At 61.5% G+C, this 15,019-nt stretch overlaps 1 protein-coding gene across 1 annotated transcript in view; it reads left to right on the top strand.

Moving 5' to 3' along the window:
* Positions 1 to 15,019, top strand: part of BRD1 (bromodomain containing 1) — a 39,491-nt gene that overhangs the window by 12,095 nt on the left and 12,377 nt on the right. The window contains 5 exon segments of the mRNA XM_047866373.1: positions 2,030 to 2,186; positions 7,838 to 7,969; positions 8,157 to 8,285; positions 8,736 to 9,048; positions 10,794 to 11,054. Coding sequence (XP_047722329.1) covers positions 2,030 to 2,186; positions 7,838 to 7,969; positions 8,157 to 8,285; positions 8,736 to 9,048; positions 10,794 to 11,054 — 992 coding nt within the window.

Below are 15,019 nucleotides of genomic sequence, written 5' to 3'. Positions count from 1 at the left end.
TGGGACTCGGAGCTCGTGAAGCAGAACCCGCTCAGATTGCGGTTCTTCGGCAGATACCCTGGGACGCCTCGTGATAGGTTTTCATCAAAGCCTTGTTGCTCAGGTCTGTGAGCTGATTGTGGCTCAGAAATCCTGAGTCTGGTGGCTTGTTTCGTGAGGTTCAGAATCTTTATAAGCTGTTGTTAAACAGCATTTCTTTCTGTTAAGAAACACTCTTATTTACGTTGCCTCGTTTGACCGTTGAAATAACGGAGCGTGTGCTTGTGTCAGAACACCTGTCTGCGTATGTACAGATCCTCTGAACTGTGTCCGTACGATCCGTGCACCTCCCTGCATCGGAGCATGCCTCAGCGAAGGATGGTGAAACAGACAAAGACCCAGCCAAAGACAGCACCCACGGGGTGCCCGGGACTGCACAACCCCACCTGCGGACGAGGAGCGCTGCGGGTAGGGCCTCGAGCAGAATCCAGGTGCCCCCCAGGGGCTTCTGCTGGCGCCCTCGGCAACGTCCGAGATGCTCTGGGCTGCTGCCGACAGGTGTCCTCCCCCCGGCCTCTTGCTGAGGCTCTGAGACCCAGCGTCCTTGAATGTGCAGACCCGTGGCCCCGTAGTCACGGTCAGGCCGTGGACAGACCCGAGCTCGGGTTCTGCATCTGCTCCCAGAAGGCTCTCGGTGTCTTCCTCTGGGGTTTGACAAGGCCGCTCTGGCAAAGCCCCTGGCCTGTGTCTGACACAGGGTCCCACACAGGGACCCGATACCGGTCCCCTCAGCCGGTTCCTTGGTATCGGGTCCCTGTGTGGGACAGACACTGGAGCCGCGCTTTGCAGTCGACACGGTACTCGTTCTCCGCATGGCGTGTGGGTCTTACTGACGCCAGGAGGAGGGCAGCCGTGCAGGAGGCGTGCCCTTGGCCACCTCGGCACAGAGGCCGACCGACAGCGTGATTTGGAACGGTCTTGGAAAGGAGCTGGGACTGTTGTTTTTTTTTTAATTTTAAAGTTTATTTATTTTGAGAGAGAGAGTGGGGGAGGGGCAGAGAGGAGAGAGAGAATCCCAAGCAGGCTGCATGCTGTCGGCACAGAGCCCGACGTGGGGCTTGAACCCACAGACTGTGAGATCATGACCTGAGCTGAAACCAAGAGCGGGACCCTTAAGCGACTGAGCCCCCCGGGTGCCCCGTAGAGCCATTGTTTTTAAGGGAAAGGCCTTTGTGGGTCTGGACACAGCAGAGCTGGGGGTGTTCGGACTTTTGGTCGTTGATTATTTTGTAAAACTTAGATTTGCGTTCTCTAAAAAATGCAGCCTTAAAATTTCTCGTTTTCGTCCTGACGTTTTGATGTTTGGTGTTCAATGAGGAACATCTTGTTTCATTTGTATTTTCATTAAGTGTTTAGTTTATGACCGAATCGATATTCTCTTTCGGTGTCCTTGTGAGTCAAATTGATGAATCATTGCTTTGATTCAGCAGGAAGGATAACAGGGCTGTGGAAATGCTTTGGCTGGCCTTTGAGGGGTTTTGAAGTGAGCACTCCCTCCACGCAAGTGTTTTCACACACCCTTTGCATTTTATGGCCCCTGCAAGGGTCCTGTCTCCCGACAGTCTTGCAGATGCCACCGTCAGCCCTGGCCCCCAGCTGTCCCCTCTCTTTCCCTCTTGAGGTGACTGGAGGGGACACCCGTGCCCCCCTCACCCCCACCCTTCGCAACAGTTTTAATCGGTCGCTGGATGCGGTCGGCACGTGTGGCCTACATAGTGCGTAAGGACCTGAGAGGTTTGCTCAGCGTATTTCCGTGTCTGGTCTGGTAGGCCCTCAAGTGAGTTAGCAGCGGGTGGAGGCTGTGGGCGGCTGCGGGTCGGGCTGTGCCCAGCAGACTGGGGACGGCATGAGATAGCAGTGTGCGTGGCTGAGAGTGGCCGCGAAGGTGTGGACGGCGGTCTGTGAAGAGCGACCCTGTCATTCCTAGTTTCTACGATGAAACGTTCATGCACTCCTTTGAAGCTAAACTCTGAGTTTTTCCATGTTTTAGATTAAATAGGATTGCGAATCAGGTGGCCATTCAGCGGAAGAAGCAGTTTGTGGAGAGAGCCCACAGCTACTGGCTGCTCAAAAGGCTGTCGAGGAACGGCGCCCCCCTGCTGCGGCGACTCCAGTCCAGCCTGCAGTCCCAGAGGAGCACGCAGCAGGTACGTGGTCCTCTGCCCTCAGCGTCGCCTGCCCTCCTGACGCGCTGAGCGGTCCCTGCGACTCCCGGGAGCAGCGCCTGCTGGAGGCTGCGTGTGTTGCCAGCCCGTCAGGCCCCAGACTCCCCGTCCGCGAGCCCCGGCCCGGGCCGCTTCTAGAAGTGCAGGAGGACCCGTGTGTGCCCTGGGCTGTCTGAGCTGCGGGTTGTGCGAACGACTCTCCTCTGTCTGTGTCACCTCATGTCTCTGGACATGTTGGGGATGCCCAGGGAAGTCATTACCGTGCTGGCCACGTCGGGCGGGAGCCACAGGAGGTGAGGCCTGGGCCCCTCGGACGCATGCCTGTGTGCTGGGCTGGGAGTTCGGGTTTGGATATGTGCAGGGAGCGGTTTGTTTTCAGGGCTTTGCTCTGAAGGCCGTTTCGCGGTGACCGCAGTGGGCGGGGAAGGAGAGGAAAGCTGGGTGAGTGAGAAGAAACGGTGTTTGCTTTTTTTTCTTAAGCTTCTTAATTTATTTTTTGGAGTGAGACAGTGCGAGCAGGGGAGGGACAGAGAGAGGGAGAGAGAAAGAATCCCAAGCAGACTCCGTGCTGTCAGCATAGAGCGCGATGCGGGCCCCCGGCTCAGGAAACCGCGAGATCATGACCTGAACCGAAACCAAGAGTCGGACTGGGCCACCCGGGCGCTCCAGGAGTTGGTTTTTAAAAGCAAAATGAATCAGGCCGTTGAATTTTAGTAAATTTGGTTTGTAGAACCATCTGATGGTGTAAAGCAGTTCTGAAAGAACGAATTTAGAAAGTAAGAAATTGGCTCTGTGAGACGTCACAAAAATAAATTGAATACAGAAATGGCTTTTCGGCGCATCGCCCCAAATTCTGGGTTGGCGCACTTGATGTTGAGGGGAGCGGGCAGCTCTGTAGGGGGGAAGAGCTGTGTCCGCGACTGGCCTCGGGCTGCGAAGCGCGGAGGACGCAGCAGAGAGCGGGCCCCCCTCGTTGCCTGTCTGCCCCTCTGGGCACGTGCGGGGACTGACCTTCCAGCACATTCACGTCGGATGGCTGCGGCTGCCATGCTGCCGTCACCTCGGAGGCTGTCCGCACGCTCTCTCTCTCTCTGTCTCTCTCGATCCTGGGTTGCCAGGTGGCTGAGTGTGTCGGAGGGGACACAGATGCGGTTGGACACCGGATCCACAGGGGTCCCGGTCGGTGGGGTTCTCCGGGCTGGAGTCAGCCCCTCTGCTGTGCTCTGGGCTTGGGCCACAGCTTCCCGGAGGCTGCTCGGCTGCAGCAGGTGCGAACCCGTCCCTCCCAGTGCGGTAGAGCCGCGGCCTGGAGAGCGTGCGGCCGTGGAGCACGCGGACAACTCGTTCGCCCTCTCCCCTCCGGGGAGAGGCCCTCCCGTCTCTGCCGTTCCTCCTTCTGGTCACGGCTGGAGACCCGGGCGAGCGTGTCCCTCTCCACCTCCCTGCCCCTGGCCTGGGGGATGGGGCCAGCCCTAGGGAGCCCATCACCTGGACTTTTTCTGGTCCTATGGTGACACAAAAAGGTGAAACACGAACATGTTTAAGTGCTCGGTTAAAAAAACTGATGGATCTTGATATCTCTTTTATACTTTTGAAACCCACAGCTAAATCGAAGATTCTGGGCCTCTGTGGGGTTGCTCTTGACCCTCTTCCATCTGGGGGAAGGAAGGGTGTGCTTCTTGGGCCCGATGCCCTCCTGAGGGTGTGGTGGTCCGGGCCAGTGCCTGGTGCCTGCAGTGCCATCCGAGTCACGTCCATGGACGGTCCCGCGTGGCTGGGGCAGAGGTGCTGGGTCGAGCATTCCAGTACACTGAAGGGGGCCCACTTAATCTGAAGTCTTGGCTACGCTGGGCGCATGTGCACGTGAGGCCCGGCTGTGCGAATGTCCTGAGGTGCACTGGGGTCGCGGACTGCTGTGGATACATCCCTTGTGTCTTAGGCATGCTGCCCACCCTGGGGACCGTGTGCATCCCACACACGCTTGGGTCTGGGGGTCAGAATCCCCGGTTAACCTTATGTCACACCGGGGGTCTTTGTTAGTGATGGCTGCTTCGATCAGCCGTCCCTCCTGTGTGTCCTGTGTGTCCCTCCTCCCTTTGGGAATGGAGTTGGTGTTCCCCTTCGGGGCTTTGTGCCCATGGGACGGGTGAGCCAGTGGAAGCGACCGGCCTGGGGCTACCACGTATGAAATCAGTGTGTAGGGACAGGAAGATGAGATGTGGGAGTGTTCGTGTCCTTGGCACGAGGAACCGCGTAGATTTGAGTCTGTATGACTCCAGCGTTGAACCCCCTGGAGCGTACCTGGCTTGGCCTGCGGGGTGGATGCCTGCAGGGGTGAGTTAGTGGCACGGTTGTCAGACCCCCCCCCCCACCCCCCGTGTGGCTTGCACAGGCACCCCCGTTTGCCTCCCTCTGCTCCCAGACGGTGCTTTCCTGCGTCACCCTGTAGGGGCTGACTTCTCTGCAGGGTCCGGAACAGTAATGTTCCGCGCGGAACATGTGGGGCTTGGTGTGATGTTCACGTGGTTTTGAAAATTCAGAAATACTTGATGTTAGGGTTTAACTTTGTCTGTATTTCCGGACGCCCGCTCTGAGCTGGGCTGTGGAGGAGATCAGGGGCAGCCCTTCCCTCCCGTGGCTGACCTGGTGGGGGACAGATGGGTGGACGGGACGAGCTGGTTTGAGGGTGAGGTCGCTCACGTCCGGGCAGACGAGGGGCGTCAGGTTGGCCTCCCGGGTGCTGCTGTGCACGGCAGTCTTCGAGGATCCGGCCGGGCTCTTCTGGGCTGGCCTTGAGCGCAGGGTCCCTGTGGGCACCTTCCCGGGGACCTTCATGGCGACCCCCTCCAGAGCCTCTTCTCACCGTCCTGAGATCCTGGTTTGGGTGAGGGTCAGTGGGCAGGGGGAGAGCGAGGCTCCTGTCTGTCTTGTTCTCAGGCCCTGGAGCCAGCAGTGCCTCCAGCTGTCACAGGTGCGTCTCTGGTTCCTCTCTGCCGGCTTTAGGACAGCACAGTCCCCCTCCTGTGCCAGGGGCACGGCTTCTCGCCACCCACCCTGCTGCTGCAGGCGTGAGGCTCAGCACTGAGACCTGGGTTCCTCTGTGCACCCTGCCTCAGGGGCAGGGAGCCCTGCCTCTTTGGGGTCTTACGTCCTTGGTGGCACCCTGGGACTCGGGTAGATGTGCTGGGGCCCTCACCCCTTGGGGCTGGCCTGCCCCCCCCCCCCCCCCAGGTGTCCTCCCATTTGTCAGGTGGAAGGTGGCTAACATGATCTTCTAGCATTCTCTTTCCTGGTAGCGTTTCGGTACCAGAAAACACTTGGCCTTTCTCCTGCTTTCTGGAGTCTTCCGGGATAGGTTTTTATGTAGGAAACAAAGATTGCTGAAGAGCAGAGTCCAGAAACTCAGGCCCTTTTATGTAGGTGAAGCCGTGCGCATTGGGGTCAGGTCCTGTGCTGCAGGCGGTCGTGTGAGGAGAGCGGCCCTCCGCGGCGGCCCTGTCGTCCCCCGTGCGGGGCATGAGTGCAGCAGGGACACGGCAGGTGGCACCCACCAGCTCTCTCCTGCTGCGTAGGGTCACCAGGCTGAACACCCTTTCGGTTGATGTTTTCAGACTGTTCATTCAGACTAATGGACAAGGTGATTTTCAGATGCTTTTGGGGGGATTTGGTTTTCTAAATCTACTTTTTAATTTACTGACCAGCTGTTTATACAGCTGCTGTTAATGTTAACTTAATGCCTGAGCTTTTTACATTTTTTTTTTTTCTTAAAGTAGGCTCCAGGCCCGACGTAGGGCTTGGTGGAACCCACATCCTCAAGAAGAGACTCTCTTTCTACCAACCGAGTTAGCTAAGTGCCCTGTTCCATGCCTGACACCTTTATTTAAAGTTTCTTTATAATCTCTACACCCAACGTGGGGCTTGAACCCACGACCCCGAGATCAAGAGTCGCACGCTCTTCTGACTGAGCCAGCCACGCACCCCCGCCTGAGACTCCAGTAACATTAAAAGAGGTTCTGTGATTCGCATTTGGCGGATGGATGGTGAGGCAGCCTCCCCCTAGGGCCAGAGAGCGCCTGGAGGGGAGGCTCCGGCCCAGCCTTCTTGTCCCCTTGCTAGTGGGGAGAGTCTTCGTAGCCTGGTTGGTCGTCATCTGCCCACAGGCCCTGTGGTTGGGGCATCGTGTCACAGCCCCGTGCTTGTGGCCTCAGAGGCAGGTGCTCTGCGCTCGGGCAAGGAGGGAGGGGCATCCAGGGGATAGAGCCCTGCCTGGTGGGTGTGCTGCTTTAGCTCTGTCTGGGTGGGGGGGACTCCAGGGGCAGAGTGGTCCAGAGAGGGCGAGAAGGGGGTTTGATGAGTGTGGAACACGCTCTGGAATCTGATGGTGAGCACCCTGCCCGAGGCCGTGGGTGTGCATCCGTCTGCAGGAATGGTGAGGTGATGCCAGCCGAGGTGGGGACTTTCTCTCGGCCCAGGTCACACGTATGCGGTTGCAGTAGGCGCCCTGGGCTGCTGTGGCCTGGAGGCCCCAGGCAGCTGTTGGAAGCCCGCAAGGGGACAGATGGGAGTGTCTAAGTGGAGCTGAGGTTCGGGGGCAGGTGGAGGGGTGCCCTCGCCACGCCCCGACCACCTCTTCCTCTGCCGTCTGCGCCGGGCCTGCCCGAGAGCTGTGATCGGGCAGAGGGGTGCCTTCAGCCGAGGCGCAGACCGAGAGGGGTCTCAGCTCCTGGCACGTGGTGGTGCTAGCCGTGTGCCGCGGTGGAAGGTGGGGTCTGTAGGTGAGGACAGGAGGCCGCCGCAGGAGCAGACGGTGGCCCCTCGGCCTGGGCAGACCTCGAGGGACAGGGAGGGAAGGGTGGGCTGCGTGGGAGCCTGGAGGAGGGCGCGGCGCCGGGCCAGGCAGTGAGGGACACTTGGATGGGAGCACGGGGGGGGCCTTGGTTGTAACTTTCTGGAGGTGGAGTGTCCCCCAGCCCCCCATGCGGGGAAGTCCTCTCTGGCCGTCACGGGGACGTCCTCGGCTGCCACGGGCCTGCTCACTGGTGGCCCTGTCTGGTGTCGTAGCCCGAGCGTTTCTTCCTGGCGCTGCGGTCGGAGGTGCGCCGGGCAGGGCTGCCGTCGGTGTGCCGTCCGCCGCCTTCCGCCTCTTTGCGTTTTGGAGGTGGCGTTTCTGTCTTTGAAGACACCGGAGTAGGCCGGGGTCGTCTGAGGTCGGTGGCACGTGTGCCCCTCCAAGGAAGCACCGAGTGGCGACCACGGGCCGCCGGTTTCAGAGCCGTTGGGCGTGGGTGCGTGACGCGGGCGTGGGTGCGTGACGCGGGTGTTGGGCAGGGCGCCCCCCCACTCCCCTGCAGCAGTCTCAGCCGCGGGCTTTGCTCCCCGGGCTGCCCCGGCCACTCCCGGTTTCCCATGACCCCTGCTCCGGTGCCGGGGTCGGGATGCCTGTGTCCGCGCGTGCGTGGGGGCTCCCCCTGGCCCAGCGGGGCCGGCAAACGCCCCTTTGGCACGTGGAGACCCCGTGGCGCTCCGTGGGGCGAGTCCGCGCTGGGTGGGCGCCCCGGCCGGCTTGCGGGGCCGGCGCGGTCCGTGGCTGCCCCTGGGAGGGTCTGAGGCCGACTTCCAATTAATTTCCTCAGAGAGAAAATGACGAGGAGATTCAAGCTGCCAAAGAGAAGCTGAAGTACTGGCAGCGGCTGCGGCACGACCTGGAGCGCGCGCGGCTGCTCATCGAGCTCCTGCGCAAGCGGGAGAAGCTCAAGCGGGAGCAGGTGAGGCCCGGCGCCCCTCGGAGGCGCCCCCCCCCCCCCCCCGGGGCAGCGTGAGGGCCCCCGGCCTGGAGGGGGCCGGGGGCGGGGGGTGCGCCTGGGGAGAGGCCGCGGTGGGGGGTGGGGGCGCGGCCTTCCCGGGCGGGCGGTGCGGGGAGCGCGACCGCGTGACCCAGGGCCGTGTTTGCAGGTGAAGGTGGAGCAGATGGCCCTGGAGCTGCGGCTGACGCCGCTCACGGTGCTGCTGCGCTCCGTGCTGGACCAGCTGCAGGAGAAGGACCCGGCTCGGATATTCGCCCAGCCGGTGAGCCTGAAGGAGGTGGGTGTTCACGCGCTGGCGTCGGGGTCGCCCCGCGGCTTCTCCGGTACCCGTTCCCTAGGTAGCGCGTAAGCCTGCTCAGCTGCTAGGCGTCGGTTTCTGCTGGACGCGGTCTTTAAGTTCTGTCTCGTTAAGATAGTGAAAACGAGAGGTGAAAGTTGCCTCTCAGCGAGCAGCCGAGCAGCAGTCGTTTGGCGGCTGTCCGCCCAGATGAGCGCACCGGTTGCCGTGTGTTGGGTTTAAGGAGCTTGAGTGAGCGGGGCCCCTGGCGGGACGTGGGGTGTATATGTGGCGCGTGTCGGCGCCGCCCCCGGGGGTGCGAGAGTCCTCAGGGCCGTGCGCGTGTGCGTGCGGGTGTCTCGCGTGTTACGTGGCGGGTGTGTTGCTTATGTAGGATGAATAAGCGTCCTTCTTTGTTTGTAAACGATTATTTTTCCTCCCTGAAATTAGGTACCAGATTATTTGGATCACATTAAACATCCCATGGACTTTGCCACAATGAGGAAACGGTTAGAAGCTCAAGGGTATAGACACCTCACTGAGTTTGAGGAGGATTTTAATCTCATTGTAGATAACTGCATGAAGTACAATGCCAAGGACACGGTGTTTTATAGAGCCGCCGTGAGGCTGCGCGATCAGGGCGGTGTTGTTCTGAGGCAGGCCAGGCGCCAGGCCGACAGCATCGGCTTCGAGGAGGCCTCGGGGATGCACCTGCCTGAGCGGCCTGCTGCGGCCCCTCGGCGGCCTTTCTCCTGGGAAGACGGTAAGCACCGGCCCCGGGCGCGGGCGCAGGCGGGAGAGTGTCCTTCCCCGCAGGCTGTGTCCGCGAGGCCCGGCGGGGCTAGCGCGCGGGCCGCACGCGTCCTGCACGTTTGCTAGTAGCCTTGTGAGGAGGGGAAGGAATTGACCTCCTAGACGTGTTTTTAACCCAGCGCTCCTGAAGTACCATGCTTTGGGCACACCGTCCACGTAAAAATTGCCTAGCGTGTTTTCCACGGGCGTTTACATTTTCTTTACTGCGTGCTGTGTATTTTGCACGCCTGGCACACTTCTGTTCCGAGCGGGCACGTTTCAGGAGCCTGGAGGGACCCGTGTGGGCAGTGGGGACAGCCGAGGTCTGCCTGCTACAGGCCGAGAAGCGGGTCAGCTGGGGTTTGCACCCTGGGCGGGCCCCGGTCTGCTTCCGGGGATGCCTGTGGCTGAGGAAAGGCCTCAGGAGTGGCCGTGTGCCGAGCCCGCTGGACTCCGGCCGTGCGGGCTTCCGAGCGCGGCGTGTGCCCCGGGTGCGGCACGGTGGTCTGTCTGTTCACTTGTTCCCGTCCTTGGGGACGGGGGCTGGTCCCTGTGCCTTCCCTGGCCACCGCGCTGCAGCCGCTAGGCCACCTCCCGGGAATAAGAAGGGGCTCGCGGGCTGCCGCGGATTGGGTCTTTGAGGAGACGGGCGAGTGGGTGATTGGTGTTTCCTCAGCAAAAGTCTGACAGTCAGGTTTTCACTGGGGGTAAGTTCACGGCCGAGAAGTCCTAACGTGTCTCCTCAGCGTTCGTGCGGGGAGGTGGCCGAGCTAGCGGGATGCACGTCACATCCAGTCTGCTTGGGCAGCGGCCGATTTCACGCCGTGCCGACGCCCACGGGCCAGGCCATTATCTTTAGGGCTTCAGAGGACGTGATTTTTGGTTACGTGAATGGTTTTGAGGCTCTGTCATTTGTGAAGTGGTGCTGGAGACAGCAGGGCCGCAAGCCGGCCTGTTGTGCTTCAGGCTTCCTTACGTATTTATTTCACGGTACCGGTGTCACGTTACTCCGTGAAAAGCACAGATATTTTAGCAAACGCTTGTTTGTGGAGGAAGGTGCCGCTTGCTCCTGGTGGTTGTGCCGTGGCTTCTGTCTCCCTCTCGCTCCCCGTTTTATCTTAGATCTAAAGAGTGGTTTCTTTCTTGGCCACCTTTCACTGATCTAAGGTAATTTTGTGCTTCATAAGTTTTGTCGTTTTGTTGAAACCAAGAACCCTAGGGATTTTTGTAGTAAACGTGCCCGAAATGGAAAACTACCAGCGTATGGCGTGGCCCAGTTTTAGTAGAGCCACACGGCGGTCTGGGTCCAGAGGTGAGCTCAGACGGGAGCTGTGGTGGCCAAACAGCGTCTGCACGGGTGGCCCCGGGCTTGTGGTTGGCAGAGCCCGCCTCCCTCGGGGGCGGCCCTGGTGGGCCTCTTCCACCGGTCTTCACCAGAGAGCGTGGTTCGGGCGCGCGCCGGGAGAGGCGCTAGCCTTCCTTCTGCGCACCGTGTCCCTGTGTGCCTGGCCGGCCAGCCACAGGCGTACGAGGTTTCCTCCAGGGGAGTCCGGACAGCCACGGGGTGAAAGCTGGTCTCCCTGTGGCAGTGCCCGTCGCGGGTTTGGAGTGAGCGTGGAGGGGCTTGTGGGGCTCCCGCGGGCAGGGCCTGTGCTGGCGAGGTGGTCTCGGGGGGCACCGGTAGCCGGTGACTGACGGGGTGTCCTTCGACTTCAGTGGACAGGTTGCTGAACCCAGCCAACAGGGCCCACATGGTCCTAGAGGAGCAGCTAAGGGAGCTGCTGGACAAGCTGGACCTCACGTGCGCCATGAAGTCCAGCGGGTCTCGGAGCAAGCGGGCCAAGCTCCTGAAAAAGGAGATCGCGGTCCTTCGGAACAAGCTGAGCCAGCAGCACAGCCAGCCCCCGCCCGCGGAATCAGGTATTGGAAGCTTTGAAGAGGAAAGTGCTCAGCTGGGGCAGGAGACGGGGGAGGAAGGTAAGCACACGCTCAGTGTCCATCCCTCCCTGCCCGGGGTCCCCACCGGGCTGGTTTCCTGTCACGGTCGGTGCCACCGTGCTGCATCTCGGCCTTTAGGTGGTCACAAAGTTGAAGACCCAGAATAAGCCCTCTTTTTCCAACTCGTTGCTGAAAAACTATTTAAAAACAGTGGTTTAGGCCTCGTACGCCTCCCAGAATGGTTGTAGGGTAGACGTGGCTTCTGTGACAAGAGTGATGGCTGTTTTTGTGGGTCGTAGCAGCTCCCGAGAGGGCCGTGATGCCACTGTCACGTGAATCCTCCCCTCTGACGTCCAAAGGGTGGAAGGTGACGCACACGCCGTCGCCAGGGAGGGGGGAGCTGACCTGGAGCTGCCTGGTGGGCCTCCGACGTGTCACACACACAGCGGTGACAGCTGGCGACCTTAACTGGGGCGTACGTCCGGGAGAGGAGCTGGACACTGGGGACGGGTTTGCGGGTAGGAAGTAGTTGGGAAGAAGCGCATCCCCCCGGTACTAACGTGAACCTCCGCGCAGGTGGCTGTAGGTGGCTGTAGGTGGCGGGCCTTGTGCTCGGGACACGCGCGGTCAGTGGTTTGAGCACCTGGAACCTGGGGGAACCTGGTAGAAGCAGCTCCTCGCTATTCTGCACTCTCCTGATCTTAGAGTCCGCCCCGTTCGGTGTCCCGGAAGGGAAGGCGCAGTGAGACTCTCACACCGCGTTGCTGGCGGTTCGGCTCAGAGTCCGAGCTTTCTCTCGGCGTGTCCAAAGTCGGACCGCAAGAGCGGCGGGACAGGCGCACAAAGTCGTTCTAGTTGGCTCGTTGGAAAAGCGCTTACGCGGGCCGTGGGCGTCTGTCGGCGGGGGCGGCCCCACGTGCAGCCAGTCCCAGGAGGGGGCCGTTGGTGATGACCTTCTGTCCCCCTGAACCTGACACGGTCCCCCTGTGGCGCTGCCCCGCGGGGCGGCTCCAGCCCTCGAGCTCCTCTTTCTCCTGGAAGTGGCCGCTTGTGCGCACAGCTGAGACTTGTGCAGCTTCCCCTCGCACCAGGCCTGGTTGGTTTCTGCTCACAGGGCCTTGGCCTGGGCCCCCCGAGTGACAGATGCGGGCTCTCGGTCTTCCCTTGTGCGTTCTTCGCCGGGGAAGGAAGGACAGGTCTGAGCACTTGCTCGCAGGGGCTTTGCTCCCCCCCCCCCCCCCACCCCTTTGGCACCCACATTGCCCTTGGGGGTCAGGGCAGCCCCAGTCATTAGGCCTGGAGTGGGGTGTGTGCCTTCCTCCCTTCTGTCCAGCCCCCTCCCGCTGCCCGAGCAGGCGCTCTGGCTGAGCTGCTCTTTTGCTCTTCGTGGAAAAACCACTCTTTGCACGTTACTTGCCCTGAAAAGAGTGAGTTGGGGGAAAGCTTGTCGACCGGTCATTCACGGTCATCGGAGGGCTGGTCTGGACGCGGTGTCTTCCCCAGTCGTCCGGCCGTCTCGGTGCACGGCTCAGGGTCCCCACCGGGCGGGCGCCCCCCACTGCAGCCCACGTTTGCTGCTCTGTGGTGCCGGGGTCATTCTGAAGGAAGACGGCGGTGAGCTCTAACAAAAGACGGCCTGGAATCTGTGTGGAGCATCAGGTCTCTTGTTAAAAGTGCGTAAACACGCAGAAAGGGTGTCTCCCTCGTGGCTGGGGGGACGGGTGCTGGGGAGGACGAGGCCGCCTTCAGGGAGGCCCCGAGGAAGCAGTAGGGCCTCTGGATGGGGGTGGGGGGGTCCTCCCGCGGAAGTTGGAGAAGACGGGCAGGGCAGACACCGTGAGCGGGGGTAGAGGGCAGCTTGCCATCCTTCCCGTGAGGCCAGAAGCAAGCGTCTTCCGAGAGACCAGGTGCGGGACGTCGGTGGCATCCACACACCACAGGACGCGGTCTCCGTCGTAACTGGGTGGGGGGCGTCGCCCTGCCGGTAGCCCTTCCTCCCACCCCCCCGTTTTGGGGCCAGGGCCCCGGCCTCGGCTCTCCGTGCCGATGGCGCAGCTGGGTGGGCCCCGTCACCGCCGCAGGCCCCGTCAAGGCGCCGGTGGGCTCGTGAGCTGCTCGGGGCGCTTGGCCCGCTTCTACCCGGAGTCTGGTTCCAGGTGACTGGCTGGGTGCAGAGCAGTGAAGACAGCGGCTTTGGGAGGACGAGCTGTGGGCTGGCAGGGCTCAGGGCGCTGTCACCGAGCCGCCGACCGGGGCTCTCGTGTCCTGTCACTGGGATCTAGGCCGTACTTTGAGCTCTGTCCTCACGGGTCAAGGCCGTGCCTTTCTCTCTTCCTGAAGGCGCAGCCGGGGTTCCGCTCGGCCGCGGGGTTGCGCTTTGCCGGGCCCTGCTTTCCCTACACGAGTGACACTGGAGCGTGCGAGGGCCCCGTCACGTTTACGAGAGGTCTCCCTTGGTCTGCGGTGTTGTGTCTTTTGCTTTCTCCCTCTGGGATCGCGAGCGGAGGAAGCCCGAGGCAGGGGTGCTGGTCAGACGGCGCGCGGTTGTGGGTCGGAAGTGGCCGATGCTTCACACTGGAGTCTTCCCGAGCTTCCCGTAGCTTCGACGCAGACGCGTTTGGTCGGTGTTGCCGGGGAACAGCTGGTCTTGCAGACGTAACTGCGTTTTTGCTGATTTTTCCGGAGCAGCTAGTTTCAAGTAGGCGTCCTGAACGGGGAGCCGTTGTGTTGTGAATGAGTGGTTGCTTAGGTTTACAAACGGAGAGGTGGATAGAGTTCATTCTAGAAGGTAATTGAGCGTTTCTCAGATGCAGTAAGATGACACAATTCTTAGCAGCCCGTGAGCTTTCACGAGAACGTTCGTATTTGTTATTTTTTCAAAAGTTTGTTTATTCATTTTGAGAGAGAGCACGAGAGAGAGAGAGAGAATCTCAGCACAGAGCCTGACACAGGGCTCCAATTCACGAACCGGGAGCTCATCGCCTGAACTGAAATCAAGAGTCGGACGCTTACCTGACTGAGCACCCCCCCAGGTGCCCCACGTTCGTATTTGTTACGAACTCCAGTATGGTTTCTGCTCAGGGTCCTGACTGGGATGCCGCCTCTGAAGGGCCGGGCAGCGCAGGGTGTTGGCCGATGGGGTGCCGTGGGGTTCACCAGTCACCGGCGCTGTCTTCTGTCTCACCGTATGGATGAGGAAAGTGAGGCTCAGGGGCTCAGCGACCCGCCTGGGTCTTGCAGCTGGAGGTGGCGGTGTTTGTACCTGGTCATCTGAGTAGCCCTTGACCCCTGGCCCCCTCCGCCTGCCCCGTTCATACCCCAGAGATGCTTCCAGTGAGCTGCCCAGGCCGACCGCAGAGCAGGGACGATGGACAAGCAGAGTGGTCATGGCTGTGCCCCAGGCTGCCTTTGGGTAGAAGGAGGGGTAGGGAGGCCCTTCTGGCGAGGCCTCGACCTTTGCTCCTGGCGAGGGACGCAAGGGCAGGAGAACGCCCAGTATGGGCCTAGCATGAGAGGCTGGAGAAGGTGTGGGTGACCTCGGCGGTCCAGGGCCCCTGTGTGCCTGGCAGGGACGTGGGCACTTGGGGCGGTGCTCCCCAGGCAGGAGCGGGCAGGCCGGGGGCCTGAGCCAGGATGGGAGTCCCAACTGGTAGCGTGGAGATGGCTCGTGAAGAGGGGCCCGGAGAGCCTGGCGAGGGATGACGCTCCCTCGGCCTCTAGCGGTCACCGCCTGGTGTCGCCGAGGCCGTCTGCCGCAGGGAGGGGGCAGGCGGTCTGGTGCAGGGTCAGGACGGGGCCTGGGGTGCGGGGCCCCAGGAGAGGCTGGAGGCGGGGACGGGAGGTGGCGGGTGAGCCGAGGCAGTGTGCGGGGAAGGGGTGGCCGAGGCTCCTCGCGAGAGTGCCCCCCCCCCCCCCCCCCCCAGCCCCCGGTTGTGGGAGCAGCTTTCCGGGAGCAGCTGGGAGCAGCTCTTTGTGCCCTGCGGGTCCCGTTTGCTCAGCGCCCC

This window comes from Prionailurus viverrinus, chromosome B4 (assembly GCF_022837055.1).
Source record: "Prionailurus viverrinus isolate Anna chromosome B4, UM_Priviv_1.0, whole genome shotgun sequence".
In the NCBI taxonomy this organism is placed as follows: Eukaryota; Metazoa; Chordata; class Mammalia; order Carnivora; family Felidae; genus Prionailurus; species Prionailurus viverrinus.
This window is presented reverse-complemented; position numbering and strand designations above follow the sequence as displayed.